The sequence below is a fragment of the Paralichthys olivaceus genome, chromosome 5 (assembly GCF_024713975.1).
Source record: "Paralichthys olivaceus isolate ysfri-2021 chromosome 5, ASM2471397v2, whole genome shotgun sequence".
Lineage (NCBI taxonomy): Eukaryota > Metazoa > Chordata > Actinopteri > Pleuronectiformes > Paralichthyidae > Paralichthys > Paralichthys olivaceus.
Window position 1 is genome coordinate 175949 of NC_091097.1, and position 24052 is coordinate 200000.

At 47.3% G+C, this 24052-nt stretch overlaps 2 protein-coding genes and 1 non-coding gene across 3 annotated transcripts in view; all 3 read right to left on the minus strand.

Annotated features, from left to right (window-relative positions):
- Nucleotides 1-879: 879 nt before the first annotated feature.
- kpnb1 (karyopherin (importin) beta 1) lies at nucleotides 880-11346 on the minus strand. The gene is made up of 22 exons (XM_069525453.1): nucleotides 11052-11346; nucleotides 10143-10201; nucleotides 8546-8728; nucleotides 8267-8467; nucleotides 8013-8165; nucleotides 7787-7846; nucleotides 7620-7709; nucleotides 7424-7534; nucleotides 7233-7334; nucleotides 6918-7142; nucleotides 6539-6730; nucleotides 6131-6261; nucleotides 5903-6050; nucleotides 5706-5777; nucleotides 4626-4770; nucleotides 4459-4541; nucleotides 4160-4267; nucleotides 3819-3962; nucleotides 2796-2901; nucleotides 2418-2532; nucleotides 1875-2036; nucleotides 880-1693 (listed from the first exon to the last, which is right to left on the minus strand). Coding segments are annotated over exons 1-22 (2631 nt in total). The 5' UTR covers nucleotides 11092-11346; the 3' UTR covers nucleotides 880-1692.
- On the minus strand, nucleotides 2612-2749 carry LOC138410019 (small nucleolar RNA SNORA79). Its single transcript, XR_011242815.1, has one exon. It is a non-coding gene; the product is annotated as a small nucleolar RNA SNORA79 (small nucleolar RNA).
- Nucleotides 11347-12162: 816 nt separating the features above from the next.
- Nucleotides 12163-24052, minus strand: part of LOC109647101 (F-box/LRR-repeat protein 19) — a 13687-nt gene continuing 1797 nt past the window's right edge. The window contains exons 2-11 of the mRNA XM_069525452.1: nucleotides 23666-23866; nucleotides 22644-22787; nucleotides 22483-22569; nucleotides 22206-22394; nucleotides 21836-21868; nucleotides 20417-21651; nucleotides 19337-19500; nucleotides 17218-17379; nucleotides 16597-16818; nucleotides 12163-16307 (exon numbers count right to left, since the gene is read on the minus strand). Of these exons, the coding sequence (XP_069381553.1) occupies nucleotides 16096-16307; nucleotides 16597-16818; nucleotides 17218-17379; nucleotides 19337-19500; nucleotides 20417-21651; nucleotides 21836-21868; nucleotides 22206-22394; nucleotides 22483-22569; nucleotides 22644-22787; nucleotides 23666-23851 (2634 nt within the window). The 5' untranslated portion in view covers nucleotides 23852-23866 and the 3' untranslated portion in view covers nucleotides 12163-16095. The remainder of the gene's footprint in view (nucleotides 16308-16596; nucleotides 16819-17217; nucleotides 17380-19336; nucleotides 19501-20416; nucleotides 21652-21835; nucleotides 21869-22205; nucleotides 22395-22482; nucleotides 22570-22643; nucleotides 22788-23665; nucleotides 23867-24052) is intronic.

Sequence of the window (24052 nt, forward strand, 5' to 3'; positions counted from 1 at the left end):
CTCCTTCTCCTTCTTCTCCTCCTCCTCCTCCTCCTTCTGTGTTTAGCAGCTGGAACTGTTTCTTTGTTCTTCTCTGATTTTTGTTAACAGTTTGATCCTCAGCTCTGCTGTCAGTCAAACTGTCCATGTCTGTGATTGGTCATATGCAGTAGAGCCCGCCCCTTCTATGTGCACACAGAACTACTAACGAGTTAACGAGCATCATGTGACCACCGAGCTGACTGTGATGTAAGTTCAGCTGGATAAACAGATCCTGGATAGTTTGTACATTTTATATCATAACATTGTGATAATTCATGTGGTCACACTGATGTGTACCTGTGTGTGTGTGTGTGTAGAATTAAAGGTGTGTTCTCTTACCCCCCCCCTCTCCGAAGAAGCAGCAGCAGATGGTTCAGTACAATATAGACTTTATTAGTTCACTAGAGTTGATTATGAAATAAAAAGCAGATCAGCTTTAAATGATTCACAATTCAATGATCACCAAGTTTGCAGGTTCACGTCAACACAGGAAGTTTTCCCTACGTCCGCCACACCGCTTCAAAATAAGAGCACTGCGAGGCTGGAAACACTTTACTGTCAACTCAAAGGTTCAAGTTCAATTTAAACTTTATTTCCCGTGGTTGAATAAGTGAAGCGATCCAGACGAGGCGGACAGGTGGTGCAGAATGTGCTCAACTACTTTCCCCCCCCCCCACCCCAACAAGAAAACTGTCAGTGAGGAGTGACGTCCGAGCCATGATGACCAAACAGCTGAGGAGTTAAAGAAAAAAAGAAAAAAAAGATCATGGTCATTTGTGGCGTAAACAAAGTTCAGAGTCCGGTTCAGTTCAGGTGTCCGACAGACGACAGAGACCCAAATCACCAGAACTGCGTGGGGAATGTTTCATATCATTTTATTGTTTTTTTCCAACTTTATTTTTATCATAGCAATGGAAAAATATAACCTCATACAAACGTCTTCAATTCTCTGAATTTTTAAACAAGCAGAAACGTGAGTGACCCTTTCCCAAAACAAGTGCAGCTGGAATTAAAAACTGAAACGCTTTGCACCTTTTATTTTCCATTTGGCACTCGCTCCTTGACCATTCCTCGTCAGGTTTGGACTTTTATTTTGAAGTGATTTAGTGCTGCTGTTTTCGGGAGCGAGAACGCTGCAGACGGAGGCGTTTATGTCCGTCAAATCTCCTTCGCTGTGTTAGTGCTCGGAAGAAGAAAGAAATAAGAGCAACAAAAAAAGTTTTCCTCCGAGTCCACTCCAAGTCTTTTATTTTCTTGTCGGGATTTTATCCGTTTCCCCTCCTCACCCCCCACCTCCCCCGACGTTGGGGGGGTGGCGTGGCGACGGCAGGTCGGTGACGTCATCGTGACGTCGAAGGAGAGCCCAGCTACAGCGAGAGGTGGATTGTGGGAGGGGGGGGCAGGCTTGAAGGTAAGTTTGTTTTAAAGGGAGAGGACGGGGGAGGAGGGGGAGTCAAAGTCCAGTCCACAGGCTGTCCAGAACAGTGGGGTGGGGGGTGGGCCTGCTGGATTTTTGGGTTGTGTGACGTCATCATCTCTCGCTCGCTCTCTCAAACGTCTCTCTCTCTCACACACTCACTCGTCTTCGACCGACGAACAGAAGCTAAAGTTTGTCCTCGTCGTTCACGCATGTCGATCTCTCACAGCGCCCCCTGTCTTCTCCACCAGGCATCTGAAACAACAACAAACGGCGTGTTGGTCACATGACTCATAGACGAAATACAGATGAACAACATGACTCTGGATTGCCCCCTGGTGACTGGCTGCAGTACAGGTCATGAATCCTGCCTGCTCCATGTTAGTAGATGGGACATGGACCAAACTCATGTGATTGTTACATGTGTGCATCTGACCAGGCCTGGCTCTTGAGCTTGCGGAGCTCCTTCGTGGCCCAGGTGGCAAGCGTCTTGGTCTTGGCGGTTTTGGAGCGTCGACCCTCCGTCAGCAGGTCGTTGATGAGTGGACGAACCTCCACCAGCTTCATCACGTCTTTACCGAACGCCGTGCACAGATCGCTGAGGACCCACATGATACAAACACACATTACCAACACATCTGAAGCTTTTAAATGTGACACAAGTGAAACTCAAATCAAATGTCAAGTTTCAATTACAAACTAAAATGTAACCTGAAAAAAAAAAAACTGGGACAACAAAATGAATTTAACTGAAAAACGGTTTAAGTTACAACAAGAGTTCAGTTACAGATCCAACAAGTTTCAGGATCCAGACTCGGGTCTGAATCAGGATCTGGATTCAACTGTGAGGTAAATAAGAAGTTGTGTTGGTCTCAGACGTTGTAGTGACATCACAGTGTCAGAGTGGTGCATGGTTTCTCTTCACAGACCAACACACACACACAAGACACACACCGACAAAGACACACACACAACTCACCCTATGAGTCCGGCAGCGTTGGCCACCACGCCGTCAGAGTGGTCCTCGTCCTCTGCTATGTGATGGATGAAGGAGAGAATGAACTCAACCCGTGGCTGAATGAGCATCACGTCAGCTGAGCAAGGGAGGAGAGAGAGAAGATGTCCATCAGGCAAGTTCACTCATTGCGTGTGTGTGTGTGTGTGTGTGTGTGTGTGTGTGGGGTCCCGCAAAACCAGGAAGCTGTGACATCGACCTGAGCCTGAAGCTTTCTGGGTGAAGAGACCCGTGTTTCTGTGCGACGTCATAAAATCCTCCTGATCAACTGGAGCCAGGAGGAGGAACTGACGTCAACGAAAGGTTGTGGTCATGTGATCAGAGTGAGTTTAAGTGTCTTACGGTGGACGTTCTCCTGGTCGCCCTTCAGGCCCTGGATGATGCCGGTGTACGCCTCCAGACAACCCTCCCTCAGCTCGTTCAGGTAGTCCACCATGTCGTAGTCCGTCTGACACACACACACACATTACATAGTAAAAGGATAAGATGATGAAACCAGATCACTTTGGTGATATTTGATTTTCTGTTTCATGTATTTCTATGTAAACATTAACCCTCTAGAAACAGCTCCCCCTGCTGGTGGCCGCTAACAAGACACCATTGTCATGATCCATGACAACACAGAGTATTTAGAACATTCATTCTTCTTGCAGCAGGAAGTCGAGGGCTCATGTTTTCTACCTCTGACGTCATCATGTTTCATCACGTGCAGTGAAAACTTGGTGAACCTGCACTGGCTCCAGAGCAGAGAAAAATATTCACATCTCCAAAACTAAAAAATGTTCATAATTCAAATAACTTGAGGAAAGTGAAATATTTCGTTTTTTTCTCCATATCTGTTGATAAACATCATGATATAAATCAAATCACTATTTCTGTCATTTGTGCTTCAGATGGTAAAAAGATTACAGCTATATAGTGTCTGTGAGGTAACATATTATTCTTCCTCTTTAAATAGCAAAAAAACCATCTCTACACTACGGAATTCCTCCGGCCCTGCTTTCAACAATGACCGTCAACGACAGTTATCTTTATTGTTTTATATTCCAGCCGACGATCAAAATGTTTAATTTATGAAGAAAATGTCAGATTGATATATTTATATATATTAAGTGGTATTGCAGTTTCAGTACTTTATTGACCTACAGAACCTTTTCGCTGAGGTTGTACAGATTTTTAGAGATTCTCCGGGAAATGACATCATGGGAAGTAAAAATACCGACGTAGATACTGGTGGAACATTTCTACAGCAGAGGTCAGAGGTTAAAACATTTTCTAAGTTATGACGAACTTGACTAAAGTTTTCCAGACATAGTGAGAATATCCTGGATTCTGATGTCATCAGTTTGAAGTGTGTTTGTGTACCTTGTCGACCTGAGCCTGTGACGCCTGCTGCAGCGTGTCCAAGACGATGTCCAGGTATTTCTTAAACTCTCCTCCAATGGCCAGAGCGATGTCGCCGAACGCAGACAGGATCTGAGGTTTCACTGAGCGGTGGACGTTCTCGTTCTAAAGGAGGCGGAGAAAAACGTGGATCAGTTGAGGCGAGCAATGAAGAAACTGAGGAAGAGGAAGTATGGAGGTCTCATATATGTGGTTTTACATCACGACTTCAGTGTGGTGCATGATTCATCATCACTAAGCAACGACGCGGACAGAGAGAGAGGGGGAGGAGAGGGGAGGAGAGGGAGCCAGATGTTCCTCACCCCCAGGTTCTCTAGCAGCAGCTGCATGATCTCGTCACAGTACGGCAGGATGTTGGACATCAGAGCTCTGCACAGGTCACACACCAGACCCACCGCCGCCAGACACACCTGAGACAAAATCAATCATCATCCTCATCCTCATCGTCTTCATCATCATCATCATCCTCATCATCCAGAGACTCAATCATGTTCATGTTACAGTGACATGAAGCTAACTAGACAGAATGCTTTTAATTTGAAACTGCCACAGATGACTTCCTGTAACTGGTGTGATGGTGGCGAGTGGTCAGGCAACCGACCTGATACTCGGCAAAGTTCTTCAGTCCGATGGCGAGGAACGGCTTGAAGGCCTCCATGTACTTCTGGAAGTCTCCGCCCAGGACTGAATCACAAACCAACACCACATATTAAATGAAGCACAGCGCCACCATGTGGCGGTTCCACTGTCTCAGCTGAGCGTGCGTACCTTCCACCAGCGTGGACACGGCCATCAGAGCGTCCTCCTGAACGCCTCCAGAGCCGGCGGTGCTCTGGAACATGCGGAGCAGAGAACCCATGACCACGTCTGAGATCTGCAGAGCGTCCTGATGCTGAACTTTACGCAGAACGTTCTACAGGAAGAAACACAGCCTGCTTATATACACTCACACATAAACTTTATGGAGTTAATATACAGTTAGTGATGGCGTATATACAGTTAGCGATGGCGTATATACAGTTAGTGATGGTGTATATACAGTTAGCGATGGTGTATATACAGTTAGCGATGGTGTATATACAGTTAGCGATGGTGTATATACAGTTAGTGATGGCGTATATACAGTTAGCGATGGTGTATATACAGTTAGCGATGGTGTATATACAGTTAGTGATGGCGTATATACAGTTAGCGATGGTGTATATACAGTTAGCGATGGTGTATATACAGTTAGCGATGGCGTATAATGATGGCGTATATACAGCTAGCGATGGTGTATATACAGTTAGTGATGGTGTATATACAGTTAGCGATGGCGCATATACAGTTAGCGATGGCGTATATAGAGTTAGTGATGGCGTATATACAGTTAGCGATGGCGTATATAGAGTTAGCGATGGCGTATATAGAGTTAGTGATGGCGTATATACAGTTAGCGATGGCGTATATAGAGTTAGCGATGGCGTATATAGAGTTAGTGATGGCGTATATACAGTTAGCGATGGCGTATATACAGTTAGCGATGGCGTATATACAGTTAGCGATGGTGTATAATGATGGTGTATATACAGTTAGTGATGGTGTATATACAGTTAGTGATGGTGTATAATGATGGTGTATATACAGTTAGTGATGGTGTATAATGATGGTGTATATACAGTTAGTGATGGTGTATATACAGTTAGTGATGGTGTATAATGATGGTGTATATACAGTTAGTGATGGTGTATAATGATGGTGTATATACAGTTAGTGATGGTGTATATACAGTTAGTGATGGTGTATAATGATGGTGTATATACAGTTAGTGATGGTGTATAATGATGGCGTGTATAACTGGGCTCTCACCTGTAGAGTGGCACACAGCAGCGACTGCAGGTCGTTGAACTGGATTCTGTCGGAGGTGCTCTGGATGTGAGACTGACAAACATCGATCTGTTACTATCGTCCTCTTGTTTAATTGATTTTATACGCTCTGCTTCGTCTCGTACAAATGTGTCGTCATGACATCGAGGCTTCAGTCACAAACCCCTCCCCCGTCTCACCTCCATCTGCAGGACCTGCTGCAGCCTCTCCATGATGACCAGGGTGGTCTTCTGCACCGCAGGGTAACAGTCCTTAGCGCTGTTCTTCACGATCTCCATTAGAGCCTCGTAGGCTGCGGAGCGGAGGTTGTTCTGGTGACCGTCAGGCCTGAACAGGAAGCACAAGGGTGTAAACACACACTGTCACCATAGCAACCAACTGCAGCGCTACGTTTCCCATGAACACACCTGTCTGTGGTCTCCAAGAGTTTCTGGACGATGAGCTCGAAGGACGTGGACAGACAGTAGGTGCTGGGCTCCTCCTGGTCCTCAGCAGCGTCTGTGGCTTCGTAGGCGGCTTCAGCCAGAGAAGAGAAGGCCTGCGGCGGGAAAACACGCCAGTCACACACAACAAACATGTTTGACATGTGAGATCAGTCATGTAACATTTTACATGACTGATGAGTTTATTTATTGTCCAAAATATTTCAGGCCAAGAGAGGGGACCATGTGACTTCTAATCAATATCATGATAATTTCAAACCTTTACCTCGATCGTGACCTGTGAGGTTATGTTATGTTCTCTAACACTTTATTAAAATGACAACACTTTTTTAATGCACCGCCCCCCCTCCCTGGTTTGAGCCCACTTCTCACCCAGCAGACATTGGACGCCACCCGTGGCTCCGCCTCTAGACCCTCGATCAGACATCGCAGCAGGGGGGAGAGGTACAAATCGTTAATGGCAGCTTCGGGCAGCAGCTCGCAGATCCGTCCCACGGTCCACGCCGTGGTGTCCCTCACCACTACGCTGGGGTCCTTCATCAGCTCGATCAGGGTCGGCATCGCCTGGTGTGTGTGTATGTATGTTTGTGTGTATATGTGTATGTATGTGTGTGTGTATGTATGTGTGTGTGTGTGTGTGTGTGTGTATGTATGTGGGGGGGGAAACCTCTGCATTAGTTTCTCTCTCATCACCCACAGTAAAACAATGAGCTGAATCTGAACCAGGTGACTTGGTCATTTAGCCACTGACCTGTATAACGAGCGGTTTGAGCTGGTTGAGTTCAGGTCCTTCCAGGATGGATCCAAAGGCCATGATAGAGGCATCACGGTAGCGCCAGTCGGGGTGTTCGATGTGTTCTTTGATGAAGGGCAGAACGTGTGGAACCACGTCGTCCTCACAGCAGGTCGCCAGCAGCATCAGACACACACCTGCCGCCTTGCAAGGGTTCCAGTCATCATCATCATCATTCTCATCCTGCGAAAAAAAACACACCAGTCAAATCTGTTGAAGAACTTTCCCACAGGAACTAACCAAGTCAAGTAATGAGGTCACGTCATCAGGTACCTGTTTGGTGAGGGTCTGAGTGAGGATGGGAACCAGGTACTGCAGGGCCCCTTTAGCATAGAATTTACTGGTGTGCTCAGGAGGGCGCCCCTGCTCCGAGGCCTGTCATTGGATGAGAACAAACTGCCGTCAGAGAGGTTTTAACTATCAGGGACTGAACAACTAAGGAAACGACGGCTGCTCACACTGACCTCTGACGCCTCGATGGCGAGGTCCATCTCCTCGTCACAGACGTTGGACCAGAACTCAATGCCCTGTAACGCCACCTCATCGATGTCGCTCTTCATCGCCTCAATGGTGATCTGAGAAAGAGAAGTGAAAGAAAACAAAGTTTGTCTATTTCCAGTCACTGACTGTCACGTTCCACCTCTTGACCTGTGTTCTTACCGCAAACAGGGCTGGGCCCATGTATGTCTCCATGTACTGGTAATACAGAGACATGATCTTCACCAGGTTCTGTAAGGCCGCCACACGCACCTGAAAGAAAAACACACTCATCAGAAGTGTTGGCGTGTGGCTCGACACAAACACTCATCTGTCCCAACGTTACTCACTCTGGTATCCGGACACTGCGTAGCTTCACACACCACCTGCATGATGAAGTGTCTCTCTGTCTGAAAACAAACATTTATAAATGAAGATTAGCTCAAACTGTAGATTTGTTACAGCCTAATATTTCATTATATTATCAATATTGTAATATTTAAATATATGATGTTCCCACATACAAAGGTCCTGCAGGTTAAAATAAAGAGCATTTTATTTTGAAAAGCCATGTACCTCCTTGTCAAAGTTGGCTTTGGTGAACTCCAGAGAGTTGAGCAGAGCGTTGGTCGCTGCCAGTTTGACGTTGTTGCTGGGCTCCTCCTTCCTCATGCCCTGGATGATGGCTGTCAGGATCTGGTTGGCGTTTTCCTGCAGCTGCTCTGGGTCCTGAAGGCAGCACAGGGAGAGTGAGTGTCGGTAATTATGTAAAATGTGAGTGCGTTTGTACGTCTATGTATTTGGTGTATGTTATGTGTGTGATCACTCACAATGTCCTGACAGATGTATCCAATGGCCTCCAGAGTTGACTCCTTCATGTGTTCAGTGCTCGACGGGTCAGTGACGTTGGCGACTAGCTGTGGAATGAGCTCGGGCCAGTGGTTCACAGGAATCTCTGCACAGGCGATCCCAGCGACGCACTGCGACGCCGAGCTGGGCCGGTACGTCTCCGTGCCCAGAGTCTGTAAAACCTGAGAGACACGATCGGACCGATGAGATGACGGACGTTACATGAATGAAGCTCGGGAGAAAAGTGCCAGGATCCTTACGTAGTTCTTGATCTCACGGCGAGCATTGGCGTCGATGGCCAGCCATCTCTGCTGGTACCGCGTCTTAACATCTGGGTCCTTGGAAGTCAGAGAGTTCTTCACCTGCAGACCGGCAGCGACTCGTGCCACCTGGGTGTTCCCCGGGTTTGCTAACACCTTCGACAACTCCACCAGGAATGTGGTCTGAGGGCAGAGCGAGGTGGTTACCTTTTGGTCGTTGAGTCGACTTCCAGTGGTTAACGCAAAGTGTTGCTAACAATATTAATCATTGTGATCCTCTTTTGTAGTATTTTATATAACTAAGCAACCAACTGTAGAGTAGACGTCAATCTACTTCCTTTTTGCATCACATGACCAGTGTATGTGAATCATGAAACGTGTGTTTTCATGTTCCTGAACATAAAGCTCCTCCTCCTCCGTGGTGACTGGCTGCAGACACGCCTCCATAGTTTATCACGTTGTTCAGTAAAGATTTTCATAATAAATCAGACGATGCTGCAGCTGTTGATTTTAAGTGGCACTTGTTAATACGATACAGCATCTGTAGAAAGTGTTGAGTCATGAGAGCTGGTGTGTTGGGCACCGGCTCCTACTGGATCGATCACATATTGACAACACACTCAGTAATGTTAGCCTACAGTTAGCTAGTGGCTACCTCACACTGGAGTCCACAAAGCAACAGGGGAAAGTGTGTCTGTATTTAACGTGAAAGGATTGTGATATCAGGACATACAGCTACTGTTTGAGAACGATTCCGTGTGAAGCTCCGTGCTCGACTGCCAACAAGACCCCATGACAGGCAGTGGGCCCTTCTAGTATATTTGTGAATTCAAGTTAAAGGTTCAGTGTGTGAGATTTATGATAAAGGGATCTATTAGAAGAAATTGATTATAAAATAATCCTAGTGGTGTTTTCACTCATTTGTAAGAATTGTAGTTTTCTTTACCCTAGAATAGGCCCTTTAGATTTAAATGTTTTATATTTACATTGTGAGCGGATCCTCTCTACGGAGGCCGCCATGTTTTTTCACAGTCATACAAACGCGACAAACTAAACTTTTATTTTAAACTGAAGGCTAACACAGGTTCTCTGTCAGAGGTTGGGTTATTCAGCTGCAACATGCAACTTCACCACTAAATCCTACACACTGAACCTTTAAGTCAAATTCAAACTGCTAATACACTAAATGTCAATCTTTAATTTGCCTTTGTTATCATCGATTGTCAGCTTGTGTCCTAAGAAAGAAGTTTTGGTTTCTTTTAGAAACTGGTAGGATACCCTGGTCACCACTGATGGGAGAGGTCAGAGGTCACGGATGAATGACTGACAGCTTGTGATCTGTCAGCATCTGACTTGTATTGTTTCCTGGTAACAGTGAACTGTCAATCAAACATCAGCTGGACTCTGATCAGTGATCAATAATCAGATCATTTAACCGGAAGCTGCAGCCCTGACGTCACAGTGAAGCTGCCTCCACACGGGGGGGGGGGTGCAGCAGCTCAGCTCCACGCTGCTCGACAGTTAGCTTCCCCATCCACACTGACCGGCACCTCCACCGGAAACACACCGTATAACCCCCGTTACAGCCCCCACTCACCAGGTTCTCCACCGCCGCCTGCTCCAGAAACTTCTGAGCCGCCTCCAGTTCAATCCGATCTGCGAGAGGGGGAGAGAGAGGGGGAGAGGGGTGGTTGAGGGGAATGCTAGCACCTTAGCTGACAGCTATGGTCGGCACGCAGGCTAAAAGCAGACATGAGCCGTGAACCGGGCGCTCTCACGGCAACACGCTCGAGTTAACGCTCAGTTTCCGCTGGTGAGAGTCGGTGACTTCTCCTGAGACATCAGCGGAGACACCGGCGGCTCCGCCCGCAGCGACACGCCGAGCCCGCAACGTGCGTTTTAGCCGCCGTGAGGGAGGAGGCTGTGTCTTAGCATGCTAACATTAGCAGGTGACAGACGAGGCAGAAATAAAGTTTCTGGAACAAAATCAATTCCGGATAAAACACCGTTAAGTTGACGTGAAGCTGGAGCAGCGGATGGACGCGGCGGCTCCACGGTAACGTGCGCCGGGACATGCGTGCGAGCAGGGGGCCGACAGTTTGAATGGTACGAGCTAACGGCTAACGAGCTAGCGAAGCGGCTACTTCAGGCATGGGCAGGGTCGTTGCCGTTAACCGGCGACACCCAGCCGGCAGGTCCGCGCCCCTGGTGCAAACCCACGGTGCCGTGATGTGACAACGTGTTTACCGATCAGTTGAGCGGAGAAGCGGCTGAACTTCACCGCCAGACTGCGGTTAAAGTTCGGACAGAATGCTAAGTCAGCAGCGGTGCTTGAGGCCGTAGTGTTAGCACGGTTAGCATCCCCAGCTAACAGCCCGGTAACGAGGCATTTCCCTCCATCCAACTTTCTCCGGTTCCGAGGAGCCGCCTGAAAACCAACCGACCGAAGTCCGACCCCTGGGCCCCGGACCCGGGGCTCGGGACCCGGTGCTCGGGCGGGTCTCACCTGGAGAGACGGTTTTCTCGAGGATCGTGATGAGCTCCATTCCGACCCCGGCGCGCTCTCTTCTCTCGGACGGTGTCGGTTGCCGCGCAGCGCTCCCAGCGGGATAGTGCGTGTTCCTCGGGGCGGGTCGGTGCGGGGTGCGGGGCCAGAGGCGCGGGTTTCCCGGTGCTTCTCTCTCGGGCAGCGGAACGTTCACGGAGCAGAGACGCGTCTCGTCGCTTCGCTCGTTCACATCCTGTGTTGTCGGAGGGAAAGGGCCGCGCGCTTCTGTCCCGCGGAGGGATATCACGCACAGTGACGGCGCCGTGCTGCCTTCAGGGACTGACGGAAATGTAACACTCCGCTGCTTGAGTACTTCTCTGTACCTCACTTGAGTATTTTTACTTTATAGGACGTACATACTTGTACTCTATCACGTGTCAGTGATGCAGTACGATACTCTTTACCTGTAGAATGAGAAACACAGTGAACTATGAGCCAGTGGTTACCACTCTGAGCCAGTAAAAGTACTGTATTCTACACAAATGTCAATATAAGATGAAGGACTTAAAGAAAGGACGTGTGTTCTTATATATGTACATATATATGTACATATATATGTACATATATATATATATATACACATTATATATAAATGTTGTAAAAGACTCAATCAATATATCAAACATGTTGAAGCTTATAGAAACTATTACCGTTCGACCAAAATCTTTATTATTTGATCCTGCTTCATCTTAGAAGTTTATTTCTTCAAATAATAACTCTATTTGTAAAGCACTGCTCTACAACTCTTACATTAATCATGTGGTTTATGGGAATAAATAAAGTCTATAACTAAATAAAACTTGCCACATGTATTGGTCAGTTATTATTTTTGAAGGAAACATTGAACTGACAGTTTGATGATTAAAACACCTATTTGTTAAATATTTACATTTTATGCTGAAGATAGACGTTACTACATGTTACTACAGTAACTGTAAATAACTACAGTAACTGTAAATAACTACAGGCACTGTAACGTTACAACTGTGCAGAACTGGTAATAGATTACTTGGCTGGTTGAGGTGTTTTCATTGGTTGGAGCAGCTGTGACATCATGAGGAAACACATGTAAAAACAAACCCATTGCTTCTTTATTGGTCGGTGGTTTTACAGTAGTCTCTCGTACGTAGCTGCCTTGAGTTTTTCTTTTTGTCTCTTTTTACTTTTTGTTCAACTTCTTCATTTTTTCATCAACAACAGAAGAATCGATACAAAGAAGAAAAAGGAACAAAACAAAGTAACAAACGTTAAAATGCCCATTTTCACAACAAAAGTACATTTGGCAAAACATGATGATGATCCAGTGCATCTTTAAAACACCCGCTCACTTTTTACTAAGATATGTCAGACATCTGATTGGATAAGAGCTTTCAGGAGTCAGAGATTATAGTCCAATCCCATTTGATCTCCTCACTTGCTGCTAGGTGAAACGTGAAGCATCATCAGCGGGACAGAGCGAAACATTACAGTAAAAAAATGAATCACAACAGAATACAAAAATAAAAACTGACCCACTCACATGTTTACACTGTGACACGTGGATCTGGTGAGTTTATGGCACAACATGGCGTCGACACGGCGTGAGGGCTATTTGAATTGTAACCACCGATGGTGTCGATTCATGGACTACGTCACACGTCAACACCAACCTGCTGCTTCTTTACTTCCTCATGGACCAATCACGGGCCCTGTGCCCCCCCATGTGAAAGGCCCACATCCCCAACTCAGACGGCAGATGGGAGTGTCTTCCCTATGGAGGTTATTTTGCAGATAAACACCAGGGGTCCCTGTGGCTCCGGTTCCATGATCCGTTGATGACGATTATTAAAATGAACAATAACTACTAATGGTATGAAGCTTTTATGATTAACAGAGCGAAATAAAGAAAATCAACTGAACCAACGGCATCGCCAAAGTGTTTTTTAACAGTTGATCCATTTTCAAAGCGGTAGTCAATTCAATTTAACTTTGTTTACAAAACAATTGATCAACTGATTATTTCAGACCTCGACATAATCTCAATCTGTGTTGTTAGCATGTTAGCCAGGATTGCTATCATGCTTGTAACACAGGTCTCTAAAGAGCATCCATTTTCAGGAAATAATTTCATCTTTATGTTTTGTCGAGTTTCAGGTCGTCTGACGACAGAGCAGCGGATGTGGTGCAACAACGAGGCTAACGTAGCATCAGTTATCTATTATGTCGGCCAGCAGAGGGAGACTTGTTTGGTTGGGGACTGTAGTCCATCGCATTTTGAGCAGCCAGTTCACACATGAACAATCAGATCGCTGTGACTCAGAGTTTCCATCACGTCACAAACATCGGCTCGTTGTTTATGAAACGTCTGAATTCACGACCGCATCCCGTCTCATATTTTCTTACTTTAATGCGTCACAACAATAATTTGATTTTGTTTAAAAGATTTTTATGCTGTGGTGAACTTTTCAAAAGCGAGGCCCCTTTATTCTACAGAAGCTCAATTCAGCCATGAAAACAAAAGAAAATTCAGAATTGTGTCTTTTGACTCAAATTTAAGTAAAACTAAGAAGTTTGAATAATTTTTATTTAAAAAGACAATAACTGAAGATGAGGAATTAAAATATGAAAATATGTCTCTCATCTTCTTTGTTTTGTTTTTCTTTTACCGGGCAGACTTGAGCTTCCATAAAAAAATTCAATCTAAAGAATGCAGCAAAACAGGAAGTGATGTCATCGCGTAGAAACAGAAAGAGACAGATTCTTTAAGACTGACGAGTGTGAAACATCCGAGTTCAGATTCAGCAGGATGGAAGCTGACACGAAAAAAATAAATAAAAACCTGACGTAAAGAAAAAACTAAAGACTCCTGAGAAAAAACAATCAATCACCGATCAATGATGAAGAATCTGATCGGAGGCGACGATGGAGGGAAACAGAGCAGATGTAAAAAACAAAGAACAAACATGAGTGATTGAGGCGAATGTTGAAGACGTGGAGGCTCAGATTCTCACACACACACACACACACACACACACACACACAAACACACACACACACACACACACACACACACACACCTTGAACCACACTGCGGCGCCGCCCACTCAACAGCCAGCGAGTCGTTTAAAGGAACAATCCCACAATTTATGTTTCAAAGATGGATCTGTTCCAGTTAGCTTAGCATAAAGACTGGAAGCAGGGGGAAACTGCTACCGTAGGTTAGCACAAAGAATGTAGCAGAGGGAAAACGTTGTCTTTCACAAGCACAGAACAACTCCAACGTTCACCACTGGGGGAACCTGTGGAGGTTAAGAGCGCACAGGTTGTTGACATGTCAGGTGACCAGACGGGGCGCTAACCTCCCTCACCGTGAATCTAGACCCTTCAGGCTGCGTCCACACCGATTCCTTTTCATTTCAAATTGAAAAAAACCTCTGTTCAGGTGAGTGTTTCAGAGACGCACGAGTAATAATCTCTGACACACCAACACGCCTGAAAACACAGGTCACATGACCATTCACGTCCACTGGTCATGTAATGTAAACAGGAAGTAGATTGTCTCCTCAGCAGTTGGTTGCTTAGCAACAGAAACTCCTCTGAAGGAGGAGCAGTGATGGTGAAGAGTCAGAGCAGGGACGAGGTGGAGCTGTCACTGACAGGAAGTGTTAGCGACGCTTTGTGTTCACCGCTGGTAGTCGAGTCATGTGACTGATGAGAACCAATCAGAAGAGGACGTGGGCGTCACCGTTTACTAAAGTCTCAGTTTGTGTTCAGACTAAAACACAAAACCAGAGTTTTCAAAATAAAACGAGATCAGTTCACACGAGTCTCTGATCCAGAGGCCGGAGAACTCCAGATGTAACCATAGCAACAACTTTAAAGCTATATGTCACTGTGGGCGGAGCTTTGAAGGTTATTTTTTTGAGCTTGTGAAAGTTGACTGCAGGACGGAGGTGATGAGGGGCCGATCCAAATAAAGCACAGTCCCTTCTTATGGTTTGAACTCCTGCTCGTACTGCACACACACACACACGCACGCACGCACGCACGCACGCACACGCACGCACACGCTCAGTCTCTGATTGGATGGTGGAAGTGATGAGGTACGTTCATGAATGAACTTGTTTGACTCGACTGTGGCAACGTGTTGCACAGGTTTGATACTTTTGTTCTATAAACTTATCTAAACTTTCGTATGTACATCATCTCTCAAGCTGCAGGAAAAACTGATGTAACAACATCCACCACAGGCTCACAGGCGCCCCCTGGTGGCAACCTCTCAACCACGACTTCCCCAGTGAGCGTCCAGTCAGGGACCATTGCTACATGCCAAGTCTCTCATTTGATTGGTCACTTTCGTTTGAAATGAAAAAGGATTGATGTCAATTAAACTCGTTTGCCAGTTCCGCCTGAACACGGAAAGTCAGGTCATTGGCTCACAGACGCAGCTCGGACCGAAACAGCCGGGCCGTCAGCATGAGGCCAGGTGACATCACGTGATAGCAACATGAACAGGAACCTGAGGTGCGACACATCAGGATCATCTGAATGTGATTCGTCCGCTCATTGAACTGCACCAGATCTCAAGATAGCCTAGCTTAGCACAAACACTGGAAGCGGAGGGAAACTGTTAGCTGCAACTTTTCTATAAGTCGATACGGTCCCCAACCTATAACTCTCACTTCCTGTGGGGGTGTGTCCGGGGGTGAACATCCTGTCGTGCGGCTGCGGACGAGCAGGTGGACATCAGCGTGACGATTGGTCGCAGGGTAGACAGAAGGAAGGATAGACGGAGAGGAGGGAGGGGGAGGAGTGTGTTGGGGTCCAAAGGTTAAAGGTAATTTACAGTAAACTACAGATATTTACACACAGCCAGAATTATACAGAGAACAAATATGTACATGCTCAGAGTTTCTATTGTTTTACTATGACCCACAATGTCATCGCAAAAATATATCCTCCTCTTCCTCCCCTGTCTGTAGTGTAAGGAGGTGGGGGGCGGGGCTGTCAGGTGGCACAGACTTTAACTGTTCTTCATCAGCGTTCTGTCGTCAGGAGGGCAGGAGGAGGAGGCAGCGACTGTGGCAGAGGAAGAGGAGGAGGAGTTGTGGGAGGGGAAGGAGAGAAGCTGTCCAGTCTCAGACGAGAGGAGCGAGCAGGAGCGAAGGTCGACCGTCTGCAGTGACGAGCAGCGACGCAACAACGAGACGCACTGCTCCGTCACTTTAACACAACCTGAAACACACACACCCGTCAGGTGGCTCAGTACAGGCACCAACAGCACGTGGGAAAAAGAACTGGAAAACAATTAACCATAGTTTACTGTAAAAATAAAAATGAACTATAAATGAAAAAAGATTTAGACGAACTGTAAAATACTTTAAATCAAAGTATCAACTGTAGAATAAATAAATAATAACAGTAAATTTAGTAACGATAAGAAATTAAAGCTTATTTTCAATGACTCGTGAACAGGATCAGATGAGTCTGGTTTAAACCCGACTCAGACTCAGGTTTTGTTTACCTGCCAAGTTGACGTGGGTGAGGCTCTCTCTCAAGGGGGAGATGGGGGAGGAGAGGGTGAGAACCGTCTGGTCTGTGATGTTTCCACACTGACTCAGGTCTAACCTGGTCAGGTGAGGAACGTAACGCACCAGCAGACGAGACGATGCGTCCGTCAGATCCAAACCAGCCAATCGCAGCTCCGTCACATTCTGGAAGCGCCCCGCTCTGGTTTCACCGTGAGCTGGTCGACCAATCAGAGCGCAGACAGGTTAGTGAAGGGTACGACAGATGGATTTGATCATTTTAAAGGATTATTCCGCCATGAAGCAGAAATAAAACAACATGCACGACTCAATAAACTTTTCAAAATTAGTTACATTTAAAGATTTCATTGGAAATATAAAATAATATAAAAATAATAATCTTCATTTAAGGTTTAATTGTCTTCATTCATAAATAATCATTTCAAAGTCTGAAAGAGATAAAAACACCTTCAACAACCTTTTTACAGACGATTATTGATTTTCTCCACAAACAGATGAAAAAAACTTCATGAGCGGTTCAGAGCACTTCAGTGAAAATGTGGGTCTACATTGGTTCATGTGTGACTTCCTGTCAGGTGACGTCTGGTGCGTCTCACCTGTCCTGGTGTCAGGTGGGGGGGCGAGCAGCTCTCTCAGGTGTGAGTCCTTCAGATCCTCCACTCTGCTCAGGTCCAGCAGCTTCAGACACGGACACACGGCCTGACACAACGCCGACACCACCGGCCACGCACAACCACACACGTTCAGCTCCAGCAGACCTGCACACACAGGTGAGACAGACACACACAGGTGAGACAGACACACACAGGTGAGACAGACACACACACAGGTGAGACAGACACACACACAGGTGAGACAGACACACACAGGTGAGATAGACACACACAAATGAGACAGACACACAAAGATGAGACAGACACACACACAGGTGAGACAGACACACACAGATTAGACAGACACACACAGGTGAGACAGACACACACAAATGAGACAGACACACAAAGATGAGACAGACACACACAGATGAGACAGACAGACACACACAGGTGAGACAGACACACACACACACAGGTGAGACAGACACACACAGGTGAGACAGACACACACAGGTGAGACAGACACACACAGGTGAGACAGACACACAAAGATGAGACAGACACACACAGGTGAGACAGACACACACAAATGAGACAGACACACAAAGATGAGACAGACACACACAGGTGAGACAGACACACACACAGGTGAGACAGACACACACAGGTGAGATAGACACACACAAATGAGACAGACACACACACAGGTGAGACAGACACACACAGATGAGACAGGCACACACAGGTGAGACAGACACACACAGGTGAGACAGACACACACAAATGAGACAGACACACAAAGATGAGACAGACACACACAGATGAGACAGACAGACACACACAGGTGAGACAGACACACACAGGTGAGACAGACACACAAAGATGAGACAGACACACACAGATGAGACAGACAGACACACACAGGTGAGACAGACAGACACAGATGAGACAGACAGACACACACAGGTGAGACAGACAGACACAGATGAGACAGACAGACACACACAGGTGAGACAGACAGACACAGATGAGACAGACAGACACACACAGGTGAGACAGACACACAGGTGAGACAGAGACACACAGGTGAGACAGAGACACACAGGTGAGACAGACACACACAGGTGAGACAGACACACACAGATGAGACAGACAGACACACACAGATGAGACAGAGACACACAGGTGAGACAGAGACACACAGGTGAGACAGACACACACAGATTAGACAGACACACACAGATTAGACAGACACACACAGATTAGACAGACACACACAGATGAGACAGACAGACACACACACACACAGGTGAGACAGACAGACACACACAGGTGAGACAGACACACACAGATGAGACAGACACACACAGGTGAGACAGACACACACAGGTGAGACAGACACACACACAGGTGAGACAGACAGACACACACAGGTGAGACAGACACACACAGATGAGACAGACACACACAGGTGAGACAGAGACACACAGGTGAGACAGACACACACAGATTAGACAGACACACACAGGTGAGACAGACACACACAGGTGAGACAGAGACACACAGGTGAGACAGAGACACACAGGTGAGACAGACACACACAGGTGAGACAGACACACACACACAGGTGAGACAGACAGACACACACAGGTGAGACAGACGCACACAGATGAGACAGACACACACAGATGAGACAGACACACACAGATGAGACAGACACACACAGGTGAGACAGACACACACAGATTAGACAGACACACACAGGTGAGACAGAGACACACAGGTGAGACAGACACACACAGGTGAGACAGACACACACACACAGGTGAGACAGACAGACACACACAGGTGAGACAGACACACACAGATGAGACAGACACACACAGATGAGACAGACACACACAGATGAGACAGACACACACAGGTGAGACAGCTAAATGACCAAGTCAGCTCATTGTTTTTCTGTGGGTGATGAGAGAGAAACTAATGCAGAGGTTCCACACACACACACACACACACACACACACACACACACACACACACACACACACACACACACACACACACACACACACACACACACACACACACACACACACACACACACACACACACACACCTTGCAGGCGGTTGATGAGCCACATCAGCTGTTTCTTGGAGATGTTGGTATATCCCAGGTTGAGGGAGACCGGCTGGCGGCGGATGATACCACTCAGCATGGGGGGGGTGATAGAGCGCTGGCGGCTCAGGTCGATCTGAGTCCACAGCCTCTTGTCGCAGCACCTAATGGACACAGAGACACAACAACACGTCAGTCTGATGCCAAGTGTTTAACACTGACACGCCACAAATGATCGGAGTCAAGATACGACGTCACAGTGTCACATGCTTCAGGAGGAATCAGTGTGGGATGTCACATATTCAGGACAGTCAAGACAGAGATGCTGATCGGTGTGTGGGCAGGACGTGTGTGAATGAAGTCATGTGATCTTTGTTATTCACTCAATAAAACCTTGATTTGTGTTATTTAACCAGTTTAATATGTCAGTGCTTTTATTGTGAAAGACATCCTGAACAATCGTGTGATTATTTAGTTACCTAACTCTAATGTCTCAGGCTCCGCCCACACCTTTAAGGTTTAAAACATCACTGTTGCTATGGTTACTCCTGGTGGAGTTTTCCAGCCTCTAAAACTTTTGGGAACCCGCAAAGTGTTCAAAATCTAAATCTCCAGGTTTTATTTGCTGCCATCAGTGATGATGGGATGTGAATCAGGAGTAACTGCTTTCTGCAGGTGATGTGATCAAATCCATCACTGTTACTATGGTAATGAAACGCTGCCGATCTTGTTTGTTTTGAAAACTCTGGTTTTGTGTTTTAGTCTGAACACAAACTGAGACTTTAGTAAACGGTGACGCCCACCTTCTCTTCCGATTGGTTCTCATCAGTCACATGACTCGACTACCGGCGGTGAACACAAAGTGTCGCTAACACTTCCTGTCAGGAACAGTTCCACCTCGCTGTCGCTCAGAGAAAAGAAATCTCTGCTCCTCCTTCAGAGGAGTTTCTGTTACTAAGCAACCAACTGCAGAGACAACTTACTTCCTGTTTACATCACATGACCAGTGCCATGTGACGTGTGTTTTCAGGTGTGCCAGTGTGGGTGGAGCCTCAGTGTCTCAGGTGGTTGTGAACTCACCAGCGGCTCCAGGTGCGACACACCCTCATGCAGACGCAGAGCTCTCGGTGGCTCAGGTAGGTGAAGACTCGGAGCCAGACGTCACGGGTCATGATGTGCGATGCTCCGCCATCCAGAGGCAAACAGCTGGGCTCTGGGCAGGTGGGGGGGGGGCGCACCAGGTGTCTCTCCATCTGAACAGGCCGGGGTGGCGAGGGCACGGCCGGGGGACTGCGCTTCATCATCTGAGAGCGTGGGGCGAGACGTGATGGCTGGGAGCAGGGAGACGCCGCCATCGCTGACATCATCAAACCGCCTCCCCCGTTGCCTCCCCCGTTGGAGGTGGGAATGGACAAGGAGGAAATGTTGTTCCTGGATGCCTGATTCTTGCTGTTGCTACGGATTTTGTTGCCACGGCTCCCACTTCCCTTAGTGCCACCCCCTCCTCCCCCACCATGTCTGTGATTGGTCAGAACCGTGCTGGCGTTCTCCTTCTCACCTCCCTCCCTCACTCCTCCCGTCCCGCCTCTCGTCCGTCCATTGCGCGCCTCCTGCCCATTGCTCCGCTGCTTCCCAGTGAAGCCATCGTGCTGTGAGGACGGAGGCATCTGATTGGATGAGAGGGGTGAAGGCGGGGGAAGGGAGGAGGGGTTTTTCCTGGTCCTTTCTGAGGTGGGCGTGTCCTCGTCCTCTCCATCCAGCTGCCCTCCTTTCCGTCCTCGTTGGGGTAACCCCCCATCTCCCCCCCCTCTCCGCCGTGTCTTTTCCCCCCCTCCCCCCAACTCCTCCTCCCCCCTCCCTCCCTCGCCCTCCGACTCTTCACTTGCACTGAAGCCCAGCTCGGCCAGACGTCTCTCCCTCTCCCTCTCCCTCTCTCTCTCGCTACGACTCCTCTCCCTCTCTACCCGGCCCCCGCTGCTGTTGCCATAGACAACGACGGGAGGCGGGGCAGGGGAGGAGGACGAGGGCGAGGAGCCTCCCCCCTGCTCCCCCCTCAGGGAATCGTCAGAGTCGGACTCGGAGTCGGACTCTGAACTGGAGGAGGAGGAGGAGGAGGACTCGGGCCGACGCTCCAGCAGACACATCCTCTTGAAACGCTCAAGTTTCTCTCTGTGATGCGACCGCTGGTCCGCACTCGACACCCCCCCTGCTCCTCCCCCACCACTACCTGGCTGAGAAGAGGAAGAGGAGGAGCCCTGAAATCCTCCAGCTGATGATGTGGGACCGTTTGACTCTGCCACTTCCTGTTTGGGTTTCTGGAGAGAAAAGATTAAAAACAGTTGTAATGACACTCACACAGGTATCGAGGTCCCGCCCCTCCATGTGCTCAACTGTGTTCGACTGAGAAAAAGATTTATGACACACTGACGATACTGTAAACATGAGCATTAGTCCGTCTCGTCACGCTGACAGAAACATGTGTTAGCGAAGCCTTCGTACCTTTTTTAGCCGTTTCTCGTGGGCAGCTTTCATCTGGAGAGAAACAGAAAGAGAAGGTCAGAGGTCACCACCCTTCGCAAATAAGTGTCCCTTGTGTTTCATACAGACTTTTACTGTGATGCTCCACCACTTTGAATATCAGCTGATATATAAAAATGAAATAACGACTCATGAGATGGTTTGATATTTAACAATTTAACCAAAAACTTTATCATAGATAAAAAGAAAACATATATAGAACTTAAATTAAGACAACAAACAACTTATTTATGTAAAATATAAACATGAAACAAGTGTTTCTTATCGTTAACATTGACGCTGATGTGTCGTCCAACTATCAAGTCTTGAGAGTAAAAACGTGGACATCCACCTTCTTCTTGGCTCCACTGTCCTGAGGCAGCTCCTTCTCCTTCTTCCTCTTGTGTCCCCCCTCTGTCGTCCTTCCCCCCTCCTCCAGGGAGGGAGGGGCTTTCTTTTTAGGGGGCGGGTCATCTGTGAGCTTCCAACGGCCCACCTCCCCGTTATCCAGTCGCCGCTTCCCTGAGCCGTCGGCCTGGTCCTGGAGACAGATACAGGTCAGTCACCACTGCACTGATGAAATGATGCCGTTCAGAAGTTCCCAGGTCCAGGACCCTGGTCTGACTCACCTTACTGGTCTTGCCCTCCTTGTGGCACTTTGGACACTCCCAGCAGTTTGGGATCTCGTCATTGATGATTCCTTCAGCTTTACCCATCTAAGGAGGAGACAGCATCAGTCAGAGAGTTGTAGAGAAACGATCAATGATATTGATCCAACCTGATCACCAACCTTCAGACAGCTAGGGTGGATAATTTCATTACAGATGGTGCACTCCATCAGAGAGAGGCTGAACTTCTCCTCCTCCGAGTCCACAGTGTCCTCCTTCCCTGCCTCACCGCACGCAAAACACACCGCCGTGTGAGGCAGCACGGGCTGTACAGAGAGACACACAGGTCAGAGAGAGACAGGTACATCAGCACGGGCCGTAAAAAGAGAGAGAGAGAGAGAGAGAGAGAGACATCAGCACCAGCAGAAAATGCAGACGCACCACTTACAGCAACATGCAACACATTCAGTATTTTTTCACTATTGTTTTACTGATAAAGTTATAAATAGACAATTTAAAATGCAGAAAAGCGCCATTTGTGTTAAGTAGTGCATTTAAAGGCACTGAGAAGAAAAACATTTTCAGTTAAATGGTGCTTTTTAAAACTTTAACACAAGATAAAAAACTGATAGATGTAAACATATGTGGTCAGCTAATTACTGTCATTACAGCACAACCACAACAAAACAAGGAACTTCCTCTGTAGAGCTTCTCCTCCTTAAGAGCAGCGGTGGGGAACTCGTGGCCACCAAGACGTATACGGCAAAATTATAACATCATAAATACAAAAAAACTTACGCACATGCAACCAAAACTCTTGTTCACACCAGTCTGCACAATCTAAAGCCATTTCAGACAGCTCCAGGTAAAATACCAGAGAATTGACTACAGATTGTCTATAGTTATAAAATCTGCCACTGAATTAATAAAATTAAACAATGACCCATAAATAACCCAACGACAAGAAATATATGAACAGCTGTGCGTGTGTATGTTTGTTAAAGCATCTCTCTGAAAACCACTGTGATGGATCAAAGCTAACTCAAGACTCCATCCAGAGATGGTTGCCATGGAAACCCAGCATCATTGCCTGCTGGGATGAAGCTCTGGGTCGATGCTATTTGAAGAATCGACACGGATAAATGAAAAGTAAAAATCAGTGTGTGTGTGTGTGTGTGTGTGTGTGTGTGTGTACTGGACTCACAGCCGTGCACTGTCTCAGGAGGCAGGACTGCTTCATCCGACCAGGCCCTCCGAACTTCTTCATGTCCTTACAGAAGTGACACTCTCCACACTCGGTCCTCATGCAGGCCTGGCAGCGCCGGCACCGCGTCCGCCTCCGCCTCGCCCCTCCTCCGGCCCCCCCGCCCAGTGCCTTACTGCCCGACATCCCCGAACAAGTCAGCTGCAGAAACAATCAGAGATGGCGCCTGGTCACCATGGGATCACCTTATCAATTGTTTTCACATTTTGTGAATGAGCTCCATCTTTTCTCATAAAGACGGAACCTCTGAGACATTTGAAGACATCCAGCATCAACACTACGACATTTTAGTTTGAAAACTCAGACTGAACACAAACTGAGACTTTA

Excerpts from the sequence above, each read along its gene's own strand:
- kpnb1 (XM_069525453.1), bottom strand. The coding sequence starts at position 11,091 with ATGGAGCTCATCACGATCCTCGAGAAAACCGTCTCTCCAG. Across the intron at positions 10,202-11,051 it reads CGAGAAAACCGTCTCTCCAG|ATCGGATTGAACTGGAGGCG; the intron begins GTGAGACCCGCC and ends CCCCTCTCGCAG. Across the intron at positions 4,268-4,458 it reads AGAACTTTGCCGAGTATCAG|GTGTGTCTGGCGGCGGTGGG; the intron begins GTCGGTTGCCTG and ends ATTTTGTCTCAG.